The sequence below is a fragment of the Carcharodon carcharias genome, chromosome 1 (assembly GCF_017639515.1).
Source record: "Carcharodon carcharias isolate sCarCar2 chromosome 1, sCarCar2.pri, whole genome shotgun sequence".
In the NCBI taxonomy this organism is placed as follows: Eukaryota; Metazoa; Chordata; class Chondrichthyes; order Lamniformes; family Lamnidae; genus Carcharodon; species Carcharodon carcharias.
Window position 1 is genome coordinate 254,674,416 of NC_054467.1, and position 13,609 is coordinate 254,688,024.

Below are 13,609 nucleotides of genomic sequence, written 5' to 3' on the forward strand. Positions count from 1 at the left end.
AATGGGAAAATGTAGTTAAGGAGGAGTGTGAAATATTGGACGGGATAAACATAGTGGGGGAGGTATTACGGTGTTTAGAATCCTAGAAAGTACATAAGTGATCAGGTCTGGACAAAACGGCTGTTAAAGGAAGCAAAGGAAGAAATAGCAGATGCTCTGATCAACATTTTCCAACTCTGTCTGGCTACAGGTGTATTGCCAGAGGACTACTAATGTTGTACTGCAAAGAGAAGAGGAGATAGTCTAAGGACAGGTCAGATGGCCTAGCCTTAGTGGTAATCAAATTATTGTAAAACAAATTCTGAGAAATTGTGTAAATGATCCTTTAGCCAGGCACAGATTAATTAAGGGCAGTCAGTGTGGATTTGTTAAAAAAAGGTCGCATCTGACTAACTTGATTAAATTTTTTTGAGAAGGCAAGGAAGACCGATGAGGGTAGTGCATCTGATGTGGCCGACATGGATTTTAGCAGGGCTATTAACAAGCTCCCACATGGAATGACTAACCAGTAAATTAAAATATCACAGGATCCAAGGGAAAGTGGCATGCTGGGTCCAAAGTTTGTTCATTGGCAGGAAGCAAATATTCCAAGTACCTGCACACATCTCTTCCAGTCCCAGTGGCTCTTGTGCAATTATTCCATATTGTCATGGCTTTTCTTCCCACTCCTACACTGTTACCACTGGTGTTCTCCAAGAACCAACATTGGCCTCTTCCTATTTCTCATCTGCATACTGCCACTCGGCAACATAATCCAAATGCAAACCATCAACTTCCATAAGATGACAACACCCAGCTCTACCTCGCTGCAATCTTTCTCAATCCCTCCACTAACTCTAAATTGTCAGACTGCTTCTCTAACATCCAGTACTGGACAAGCAGAAATTTTCACAATAAATTTTGTGAAGACTAAAGTCATTGTCTTTTGTCCCCACAACAAACTCCATTCTGTAGCCACCAACTCCATCCTTCTCCTTGAGGCTGAGCAAGACTGTATGCATGCAATCTTAGAGTCATCTCAAGATGAGCTTCCGACCACAAATCCGTGTCATGGCTAAGACTGCCTATTTCTAACTCTGTAACATCATCTGACTTATCCCTGCCTCAGCTCATCTGCTGAAAACTCTCACCTATGCCTTTGGTGCCTGAAGACTTGACTATTCCAATACATTCCCAGCCAGTCTTCCAATCTAACTTTCGTAATCTTGAGAGATCATCCAAAACTCTGCTGACCGTGTTCTTACTTGCACGAAGTCCCATTTATCCATTACTGCCAAGCTCACTAATTGACATTGGTTCTCAATTAAGTAAAACCTCAATTTTAATATTTTCAAATATTCCATGATTGTCACCTCCCTATCCTTATAACCTCTTTCAGCACCACAACCCCGGGAGATATGTGCACGTCTCTAACTTTGGCCTCTTGAGCATCCACAATTTTAATCGCTCCAGTATTGGTAGATGAACCTTCATCTACCAAGGCATGAAGCTCTAGAATTCCTTCCCTCAACCTTTCTGCTTTGCTACCCCTCTTTTGCCCTTTAAGATACTTCCAAAAACCTACCTCGTTGACCATATGTTCAGTTATCTGCCACAATATATATCCTTTTACGTGACTCAGTGTCAAGTTTACTTTCTAACACTCCTTGGGATGGTTTATGACATAAAGTAAATGGGAGTAGTAGTAAAGTCTTAAATTATTAAACTTAATGTTAAGGCTAGGTTAACTTTTCTGCAGAGATACAACCTGACTTACTGAGTGTTTCTAGTACTTTTTGTTTCATTTCATATTTCCAGCTCCTGCAGCATTTTGCTTTTTGTTTCATGAATAAAACTCAACCTTCCATCATTTGAATTGAAAGAACTGAAATAAGTTATTTCGAATGGATGAACCTGATCAGCACCCAAGTGTTTTAGGTCTGCCTGAAACGGGTATCTAAACGACAAAATAAAATAATTTTAACGCTGTGGAGCCCATCCTAGGGTCTCACCAGATGGCGCATTTGCAGGGAGAACAACGAGAAAATTATGGCTCACAATCTGATTTTCCACCCTTTGAAATGAACAGCTAGAGACTGCGGCATGAGGGCCCATTAGGAGCACAGACCCCATCTTTATGCTTTCCCTTCAGTTGTTTTCCTCTCCCATGTTCTCCAAAGGCACCTACTTCTGCTGGGCTTATCTCTCAAAGAACCAGTTGCTAATCTGTATCACAGAATCACAGTGCAGAAGAGGCCCTTCGGTCCATCAAGTCTGCATCGGCACTTGAGAAACACTTGACCTACCTATCTAATCCCATTTACCAGCACTTGGCCCATAGCCTTGAATGTTATGACGTGCCAAGTGCTCATCCAGGTACTTTTTAAAGGATGTGAGGCAACCCGCCTTCACCACCCTCCCAGGCAGCGCATTCCAGACTGTCACCACCCTCTGGGTAAAAAAGCTTTTCCTCTCATCCTCCCTAAACCTTGAACTTATGCCTCCTCGTGACTGACCCTTCAACTAAGGGGAACAGCTGCTCCCTATCCACCCTGTCCATGCCCCTCATAATCTTGTACACTTCGATCAGGTCGCCCCTCAGTCTTTTCTGCTCCAATGAAAACAACCCAAATCTATCCAACCTCTCTTCATAATTTAAATGTTTCATCCTAGACAACATCCTGGTGAATCTCCTATGCACCCCATCCAGTGCAATCACATTCTTCCTATAATGTGGTGACCAGAACTGCACACAGTACTCCAGCTGTGGCCTCACCAAGGTTCTATACAACTCCAACATGACCTCCCTACTTTTGTAATCTATGCCTCGATTGATAAAGGCAAGTGTCCCATATGCCTTTTTCACCACCCCACTAACATGCCCCTCTGCCTTCAGAGATCTATGGACACACATGCCAAGGTCCTTTGTTCCTTAGAACTTCCTAGTGTCATGCCGTTCATTGAATGCTTCCTTGTCAAATTACTCCTTCCAAAGTGTATCACCTCACACTTTTCAGGGTTAAATTCCATCTGCCCATTTGACCATCCGGTCTATATCTTGCTGTAGCTCAAGGCACTGAACCTCACTGTTAACCACCCGGCCAATCTTTGTGTCATCCGCAAACTTACTAATCCTACTCCCCACATAGTCATCTACTTCGTTTATATAAATGATGAATAGTAGGGGACCGAGCACAGATCCCTGTGGTACGCCACTGGATACTGGCTTCCAGTCACTAAAGCATCCTTCTGTCATCACCCTTTGCCTCCTACAACTAAGCCAATTTTAAATCCATTGAATCTATTTTGTACCTCCTTATTTGGCAAGTCTTCACATACAAGCTTTTATAGTGACAGCCAGATTTTCACAGAATCAGGCCAATTTCGGAGGCCTTTAAAAATGGTGGAGAAGACAAGATTCTGGGGTTCTCACCCGCAGAATGGGTTAAAGGTACAGGTAGCAAACCCATGCCTTGCACTCCCAACCTGGCCTCCTCCATCGCAGGGGTAGGCACCCCTACCTTTTCGCAATTTTAGGCAATGGCGTAGTGGTATTGTCACTAGACTAGTGATCTGGTAGACCCAGGGTAATGCTTTGGGGACCCAGGTTCGAATCCTGCCACAGCAGATGGTGGAATTTGAATTCAATAAAAATCTGGAATTAAAAGTCTAATGATGACTGTGAAACCATTGTCGATTGTTGTAAAAACCCATCTGGTTCACTAATGTCCTTTAGGGGAGGAAATCTGTCATCTTTACCTGGTCTGGCCTACATGTGACTCCAGACCCACAGCAATGTGGTTGACTCTTAATGCCCTTTGAAATGGCCTAGCAAACCACTCAGTTGTCAAGGGCAACTCGGGATGGGCAATAAATGCTGGCCCAGTCAGCGAAGCCCACATCCCATGAATGAATAAAAATAAAATTTCATGGAGTTGGGCCAGCTTCTCGAAGACACTTGGTTCATGGCCCCTCAGAGGAGTTGTAAACCACAGTCTGGATTCGGGAACATTTGAAACGTACCTTTAAAAGGTCTTACCTTTGCCTCATCAGCCTTCCATGGCCCCCTGCATCCACCATGCCCGCCCACTCAGTATGTATGATAGAACCAATGAACCACATAACAATGGCAAGTCTTGAAATGCGCAGAAAAGAAATGCCCATTCAAAAATCTTTTTTTAAAAAAACTGCTGCTCTTATAGCCCTATTAAAGAGTCAGTCAGACAGGGCCATTTTAGTATCAATAACAGAAGCTTTACCTCATTTCAGCCCTCTTAATTTTGTCCAAATAAACATTCAGACATTGAAGAAGAGTTCAAGAAAAGAATAAATTATCAAAGATGTTAAACAGTTAAAGAACACTTCATCTCCACCTGCGAAAACAGACCCCGGCTGAGCTAATCCATTAGCGAGTCTTGGAGCTCAACCAAACAGTCATAATCAGGCCATTTGTGAACTGTATCAACAGAAACAGATGGCTTTATTATGAGTGTCAACAGGTTACTTAACTGAAAGGGGCATCATGTGTGGGGAGTAAGATTAGTAAGTTTGCAGATGACACAAAGATTGGCCGGGTGGTTAGCTGTGTGGTTCAGTGTCTTGGGCTACAGCAAGATATAGACGGGGTGGTCAAATGGGCAGATAAGTGGCAGATGGAATTTAACCTTGAAAAGTGTGAGGTGATACATTTGGAAGGAGTAATTTGACAAGGAAGTACTCAACGAACGGCATGGCACTAGGAAGTTCTGAAGAACAAAGGGACCCTGGCATGTATGTCCATAGATCTCTGAAGGCAGAGTGGCATGTTAGTGGGGTGGTGAAAAAGGCATATGGGACGCTTGCCTTTACCAATCAAGGGCATAGATTACAAAAGTAGGGAGTCATGTTGGAGTTGTATAGAACCTTGGTGAGGCCACAGCTGGAGTACTGTGTGCAGTTCTGGTCGTCACATTGTAGGAAGGATGTGATTGCACTGGAGGGGGTGCAGAAAAGATTCACCAGGATGTTGCCTGGGATGAAACATTTAAGTCATGAAGAGAGGTTGGATAGACTTGAGTTGTTTTCGTTGGAGCAGAGAAGACTGAGGGGTGACCTGATCGAGATGTACAAGATTATGAGGAGCATGGACAGGGTGGATAGGGAGCAGCTGTTCCCCTTAGTTGAAGGGTCAGTCACAAGAGGGCATACGTTCAAAGTGAGGGGCAGAAAGTTTAGGGGAGATGTGAGGAAAAACTTTTTTTTACACAGAGGGCGGTGACAGTCTGGAATGCACTGCCTGGAGGGTGGTGGAGGCAGGTTGCCTCACATCCTTTAAAAAATACCTGGATGAGCACTTGGCATGTCATAAAATACAAGGCTATGGGCCAAGTGCTAGTAAATAGGATTAAGTAGGTAGGTCAGGTGTCGGTGCAGACTCGATGGATCCAAGCGCCGCTTCTGCACTGTGATTCTGTGATTCATGGATGATTCCAATGCTTGTCTTCACCCAATGCATAATTGCACACTTCCAGCAAGAAAGCAGAACTGGGGTGACTAGCAATCAGGTGCAGCGGCCCTCGTTAACCTTCCCTGTCACATAGCTCAAGTACCAGGAAGGTCAATCTGAAACAGATGGAAACAGGTTTGTACTCGAAAGAGTTACCAGGAAGGTCAAGGGAACCTTCTGCTGAATAATTTGACATATGACATGGACCAAAAGTAACATGCTTGAGGGATCAGGGAACAGGTGACCCTGGACCTCTCCACCACCGGCAACACTTCTGTTGTAGACTAATGGATAGGGATTGCTATTAGTCAATAATTCCATCAATATTGTGTCATATGACTACCAGGACTGTAGGTGGTGAACTAGGTCTTTTCTCGTCCAGTAATTCCTATAATTCTGTGCCCCCATGGAACAAAATCCCAGTATGAGTCAGCCATGTTAGGAGGGAAAAAAAGACCCAGACCAGCATCTTCCCTTCTCGAATCACTTACCTGCCAGAGTTGCAGCAAATGGTTGCATTGGTTCAAATGGACATCTCCCTCTCCCCTTTTCCATTCCTTGCACTCTACCCTCTGTTGCGTTGACAGAATTGAAGATGCTCTGAAACACAGTGTTGAACAATACTGAAGTTTATGTACTATAATGGATTTATAGCACAGAGGGATAATTTTAACTCCTCAGGGCATGTGGGGGAAGGAGACAGGTAGGGAGAAAACAAAAAGGAAAACCAGACCTTAACTTTCCCACTTTTGATTTTAAGAGGCAGGCTGGGAAGGGTTGGTCAAGCAAACTGGTTATCAGAAGGTGGGTCCATCACTAAGATCTTTTAAAGGGGCCGTGAATAATGAGGTATTAATTCAACTATTATCTTTAACACCTGTATTTCAAAGAAGATGAAAACATAAGGACCTAATAGGAGCCAGAGTCGGCTATACCGCTTATCGAGCCTGCACGACTACGTAAGAACATTTACCCTGTCAAGCCCCTTCAGAACTTTATATGTTTCAATGAGCAGTGCCCCTGTTACACAGTTTAGGTCCAAGAAGAGCGTTTCCCTTTTCAACAGGTTTATTTCTTAAATATCCTGCAATGAAACCACCCATCATCAGCCTTCTTGATCTGTTTCACACTGGGGGTGTGGGGGGAGGACACAGGTAAGGGTAAACATAAAATGGAAAACCAAGCCCCAATCTACCCACTTTTGGTTTTAACAGAGGTAGGTCAAGGCTGGTCAAGCAATTCATTATCAGAAGATGGGTCCATCACTAAGATCTTTTAAGGAGGCTGTGGGTAAGGAGGTAAGGAGGAAAATGAACACCTTGATTTGAAATATACACACAAATATAATGCGCACAAATAATACAGCAAAGAATATCAACAGCAAGTGGGTATGATAACAAGCTATTAAAGACTTCGTCCTTTCATTGGTTCACCCCACCACCCTCTCTTCACCGACAATTGGAGTAATTTGACAAGGAAGTATTCATTGAACAGCATGACACTAGGAAGTTCTGAGGAACAAAGGGACCTTGGCGTGTGTGTCCACAGATCTCTGAAGGCAGAGGGGCATGTTAGTGGGGTGGTGAAAAAGGCATATGGGACACTTGCCTTTATCAATCGAGGCATAGATGACAAAAGTAGGGAGGTCATGTTGGAGTTGTATAGAACCTTGGTGAGGCCACAGCTGGAGTACTGTGCGCAGTTCTGGTCGCCACATTATAGGAAGAATGTGATTGCACTGGAGAGGGTGCAGAGGAGATTCACCAGGATGTTGCCTGGGATGAAACATTTAAGCTATGAAGAGAGGTTGGATAGACTATCTGTTCCAAACTCAAAATCGTCATTCTTGTAAAGTTCCCTCTACAGAGTATTCCAAACACCTACTGCTGCAACCGCTTCCAGATCATACGCTTTCTTTGTCCAAACTCTGTCCTCTATCCATTGAAATGTCGGGTCAAGGCGGAGGAATTTCAATACTTGCTTTTCGCCATCTGTTGAAAACACAACTACCAACTTCACTTGGAAGGAAACAGGCCCTTGGTTAACTCCAACTCCTAATTTTGTATTCCTATCTCATTAATTCTAAATTGGGTGTCCTGCTGGTCCCCACTTCTACCACTGCCAGTATAAACAGGAGGTAGGTTACTAACAAAGTTCCCCATTCTGCCCACCACATCCAACCTTGTACTGTTATTCTGGACTGCCTACTATCAAACAATATTATACTATTAAGCAAGAAAGCTTCCTCTTTAAGTGCCTTCATGCTGGCAAAAAGAAGAGATGTTTGTTAATTTTGGATACATTTCCCTTCATCATATCATCTATTGTTAAAAATGCACTTACGATATATGCACAGTGAGGATCAAAAGCGTACGTCCCGCAGGCAAAGAGATGTGTATTATTCCAGGCTTTCAAAATTCGAATGTAGTTATGGCATTTATTCTATAATAACCAAAGCAAAAAATGGACATTATTCAACCAACTGGAAATTGAATCACAGGACAAGAAAACATTTTCAAATTGTTTTTCTTGACTGGACTGTCTGTCACAGCCAAAGGTTTGAAAAACACAGTAATGAGCACAAATAATTTGGGCTTTGCTAAGCTTTCTTTCCTTTGAACATTCAAAAGCTAGGTCTGTGACATTAAGAACTTTTGAATCAATACCACTGATATACTTGTACTGATACTTGATCAATGTTTATAAACCACAAACAATATTTTCAGTGTTTGTAGTTGATGGGTCCAAATATCAAACTGCGTTGGTGAAAAAAAAACAAGCGCAAAGAAAAAAACAATTCAAAGCAAGAGTCTGCTTGCTTGAACATGTGCAGCCAGATTCCACATCGCCAAAGGCCTTCATAAAAAAAATGTCACGATTCAAGGAAATAGCCAACAGGGGTCAACTAATTAAAGAACTTTCAACAACAGGGAAGGATGTCCAATGCACAAAAAGCCCATCCCATTCAAGCCGTTCCAAAAACGAAAGGAATTAAAGTCAATGCACTCCACCTTCATGTTCATGCTCTTCCCTGAGCACCACAACAAGTGTTAATTGCTGAGTAAACCAAATCCCAGAGTGAAACTTGGTTTACGGGCCATACCCTTTTATTTTGAATTCTAAAAACGAGAAGAAAGCATACTGATCTCAGCAGCAAGTAGTCCAGTAACACTTTTAGGATTTTAAAAATTAAAAGTTCTATAAACAAGATTAAAAGAAAACTTAAGCACACAAGATTACAGTTACACGCTTAAAATTAGTCATACAAGACATCATCAAAAAGACTCCCTACTTAGTGAGACCCACAGGCAAACACCTTCCAGGCAACACTCCCTTTATAGATGTTTAACTATAAAAATCCAATAATATTGCACAAGGCAAACTGCTGCAGCTTTAATAAAGGCATACCACATGGCCTTTTAAACTCTCTTTCACTCTGCTTTGGAAATTCAAGGCTAAAAGACAATAAGACCATAAGACGTAGGGGCAGAAGTAGGCCGTTTGGCCCACTGAGTCTGCTCCACCATTCAATTAGATCATGGCTGATCTGATAATCCTCAACTCCACTTTCCTGCCTTTTCTCCAAACCCTTGATTCCCTTACTGATTAAAAATCTGTCCATCTCAGCCTTCAATATACTTAACAACCCAGCTTCTAAAACCTCCTACGGTAAAGAATTCCACAGATTCACTACCCTCTGAGAGAAGAAATTCCTCCTCATCTCTGTCGTAAATGAGCGCCCCCATATTCTAAGGTTATGCCCTCTGGCCCTAGACTCTCCCACAAGGGGAAACAATCTCTCAGCATCGATCCTGTCAAGCCCCCTAAGAATCATATATTTCATTAAGGTCGCCTCTCATTCTTCTAAACTCCAACAAGTACACGCCCAACCTACTCAACCTCTCCTCAAAACAAAATCCGTCCATACCTGGGATCAACCTAGCGAACTTACTTTGGACTGCCTCCAATGTCAGTATATCTTTTCTTAGATAAGGGGGCCAAAACTGTTCACACTATTCTAGGTGTGGTCTAACTAGTGCCTGGTATAGTTTTAGCAAGAGTTGCCTATTTTTATACTCCATTCCCTTTGAAATAAAGGCCAGCATTCCATTTGCCTTACCTATTACCTGCTGAACTTGTATGTTAGCTTTTTGGGATTCATGCAGGAGGATCCACCAAATTCCTCTGTGCCGCAGCTTTCTGCAGTCTTTCTCCATTTAAATAATATTCAGCACCTCTATTCTTCCAGTGCATACCTCACATTTTCCCACATTACATTCCATCTGCCAAGTTTTTGTCCACTCACTTAACCTGTCTATACCCCTCTGTAGACTCCTTGTGTCATCCTCACCACTTGCCTTCCCACCTATTTTTGTGTCATCTGCAAATTTGATGATAGTACATTCATTTCCCTCATCCAAGTCATCAATATGTATTGTAAATAATTGTGGCCCCAGCACTGATCCCTGTGGCACTCCACTAGTTACAGGTTGCCATCCTGAAAATGCCGCCCCCATATCCCAACTCTCTGTCTTCTATTAGTTAACCAGTCCTCTATCCTTGCTAATGTGCTTCTCCCAAACCATGGGCTCTTATCTTATTCAGCAGACATATGTACGATGCCTTATCGAACGCTTTTTGAAAATGCAAATATATTACATCTTCCCCTTTAAGTTCCCCTTTATCTATCCTGCTTGTTACCTCCTCAAAGAATTCTAAATTTGTCAGGCATGATTTCCCCTTCATGAAGCCATGCTGACTCTGCTTGATTAGATTATGTATTTCTAAATGCTCTGCTATTACATCCTTTATAATAGACTCCAACATTTTCCCAATGACAGATGTTAAGTTAACTGGCCTACAGTTAGCTGTTTTTTGTCTCCCTCTATTTTTGATTGAAGATGTTACATTGGCAGTTTTCCAATCCTCTGGGACTTTTCTAGAATCGAAGGACTCTTGGAAGATGACTACTAGTGCATCTAATATCTCTGCAGCTATTTCCTTTAATATCCGAGGATGCAACCCATCAGGTCCAGGTGACTTATCGGCCTTTAGCCCCATTAGTTTCCCTAGTACTTTTTCTCTAGTGATAGTTATTGTATTTATTTCCTCTCCCTTTTGCCCCATGATTATTTAGTATTCTCGATATGCTATTAGCGCCTTCTACCGTGAAAACTGATGCAAAGTATTTATTCGACTCCTCTGCCATTTCCGGATTCCCCATTATTCTTTCCCCAGCCTCATTCTCTAAGGGGCCTATATTGAATTTGGCCTTTCTCTTCCTTTTTATACATTTAAAGAAGCTCTTACTGTCCATTTTTATATTATTTGCTAGGTTACCCTCAAAGTTTATTTTCTCCCTCTTTATTATTTTTTGGTCACCTTTTGTTGGATTTTTAAAGCATTCCCAATCCTCTGGCTTACCACTAATCTTTGCCACGTTATATGTTTTTTCTTTCACTTGGATACAACCCTTAACTTCCTTGGTTAACGATGGTTGGCTTATCCCCTTCCTAGAATCCTTCTTTCTCACTGGGATATATTTTTGTTATGAGCCATAATCTATTTTCTTAGACGTCTTCCATTGTTCATCAAGCATCTTTTCTGCTAAACTCCTTTCCCCGTCCACTCCAGCCAACTCTGCTCTCATTTCTTTACAATTACCCTTATTTAAGTTTAGCACAGATGTTTCTGAGCTAAATTTCTCACTCTCAAACTGAATGCTAAATTCCACCATAGTATGGTCACTGTTTCCTACAGGATCTTTTACTCTGAGATCATTTATTAAATCTGCCTCGTTACACATTACCAAATCCAAAACAGCCTGATCCCTGGTTGGATCCACAACATATAATGTCCTAGGAAACTGCCCGAATACACTCTATGAATTCTTGCTCGTGGCTACTTCTGCCAAGTTGATTTTCCCATTCTACATGGAGATTAATGTCATGCATAATTAATATATTGCCTTTTTTGCATGCCTTCATTATTTCCTGATGTATTCTCTGTCCGACAGCATAGCTACTGTTAGAGGGCCTATAGACTACTCGCACCAGTGTCTTCTTCCCCTTGTTATTTCTTACCTTCATCCATATGGATTCCACATCTTCACATTGACATCTTGGCTGATGGAATGTAATGTGGGAAAATGTGAGGTTATTGAATGTGGATCCAATTCCACACTGGACCTTCTGATCCAAGATCATTTCTTACTATCGTACTTATTCCATCTTGTACTAACAAAGCTGCCCCACCACCTTTTCCTTCCTGCCTGTCTTTTTGAAAAGTTACATACCCCTAAATATTTAGTTCCCAGCTTTGATCTCCTTGTAACCATATATGATCAGACCCATTAATCTCTATTTGTGCCGTTAATTCATTTATTTTGTTCTGAATACTACATGCATTTAAGTAAAGAGCCATTAATTTTGCCTTTTTACCCTTTTTCCCCCCCTTTGACCCTATTTGCTGTTTTTTTTAAATGTTTGTACATTCTGTCCCTTCATATCACACCCTGGGTATCATTACCTAAGCAGCTGCCCTGCAATGCCGTTATATTCTTTTGCTTTGTAAGCCTACTTATCCCCTCTCCAGAACCCTCCCCCTACCAATCAGTTTAAAGCCCTCTTTACAGTCCTAGCTATCCGATTTGCCAGGACACTGTTCAAGTGAAGCCCATCCCATGGTAAAAAAAATTCCCTTCTACCCCAGTACTGATGCCCCGTGAACTGAAGCCCATTCCTCCCACACCAATCTCTGAGCCACGCTCCTTGAATTTATTTAACCGATGCCAATTTGCCCATGGTTCAGGTGGTAATCCCTTGGAGGTTCTGCTTTTTAACTTAGGTCCCAACTGTTCAAATTCTTTCAGCGGAACCTCCTTTCTAGTCCTATCAATGTCGTTGGTACCAATGTGGATGACGACAACTGGATCCCTCCCTTCCCACTCCAAGTTCCTCTCCAGTCCTTAACCCTGGCACCGGGCAGGCAACACAGCCTTCGGGACTCATGCTCACAGCTGCAGGGAACCATATCTATCCCCCTAGTTATACTGTCCCCTACCATTACTACGTTCCTATTTCCTCCCCCCACCTGTACCACGGTGCCATGGTCAGGTCATTCATCCTCCCTGCAGTTCCTGCTCTCTTCCACACAGCTTGTAAGAACCCTGTAACTGTTGGACAATTTCAGGGGCTGAGGCTCCTTGAACACCACCCCCTGGATCCCCATATCTGCCTCACCTGCAGTCACACCCTCCTGTCCCTGATCACAGACCAAATTCGAATTATTTAACCTGTGGGGTGTGACCGCCTCCTGGAACAAAGTGCCCAGGTAACTTTTCCCCCTTCCTGATGCGGCGCAATGTCTGCAGCTCAGACTCCAGCTCCTTAACTTGGGTCTGAAGTTCCTCGAGCTGCAAACACTTACATTAGGTGTGTTTGCTCCAGATCACCTTGTGCTCCCACGTGCAAAGCAGTGACACATCACCTGCCCTGCCATCGCTATCTTATTTTATTTATTAATTAATTACTCCAGTATCCCTGCTCTTTACACTTCATTGAATTTAACTATTTACACCGGTATCAATCTTACACCTAACAGGCTATTTGTAAGAAAGAGAACATAAAAACTAGAGATCTATAAGTATATCAGTGGGAAGAGGTTAACCAAGGAAAGAGTAGGGCCCATAAGGGACTAAGGGGGCAATCTATGGGTGGAGCCAGATGACATTGTTAGAGTGTTGAACAAATACTTCATATCTGCCTTCACCCAAGAGAATGAGGACGAACTCGAGGAGAGTGACTGCGAGGCTCTTGAGCAAATTGATAGAGGGAGTGACAAGGTATTGGCAGATTTAAAAGTGGACAATTCTCCAGGTCCGGATGATTTGTGTCCCAGACTGCTGAGGGAGGCAAGGGAGGAGATCGCAGGGGCTCTGACCCAGATTTTTAATTCCTCTCTGGCTACGGGGGAGGTGCCAGAGGACTGGAGAACAGCTAATGTGGTTCCGCTATTTAAGAAGGGTTGTAGAAATTAGCCAGGGAACTACAGACCAGTGAGTCTCACATCAGTGGTAGGGAAACTATTGGAGAAAATTCTGAAGGAGAGAATCTATCTCCACTTGGAGAGTCAAGGTTTGATCAT

The 13,609-nt window shown here is 42.7% G+C and overlaps 1 protein-coding gene across 1 annotated transcript in view; it reads right to left on the reverse strand.

The window, feature by feature from the left end:
- Nucleotides 1-13,609, reverse strand: part of sema4f (sema domain, immunoglobulin domain (Ig), transmembrane domain (TM) and short cytoplasmic domain, (semaphorin) 4F) — a 262,102-nt gene that overhangs the window by 111,966 nt on the left and 136,527 nt on the right. The window contains exons 5-6 of the mRNA XM_041197038.1: nucleotides 7,808-7,906; nucleotides 5,956-6,064 (exon numbers count right to left, since the gene is read on the reverse strand). Coding sequence (XP_041052972.1) covers nucleotides 5,956-6,064; nucleotides 7,808-7,906 — 208 coding nt within the window. The remainder of the gene's footprint in view (nucleotides 1-5,955; nucleotides 6,065-7,807; nucleotides 7,907-13,609) is intronic.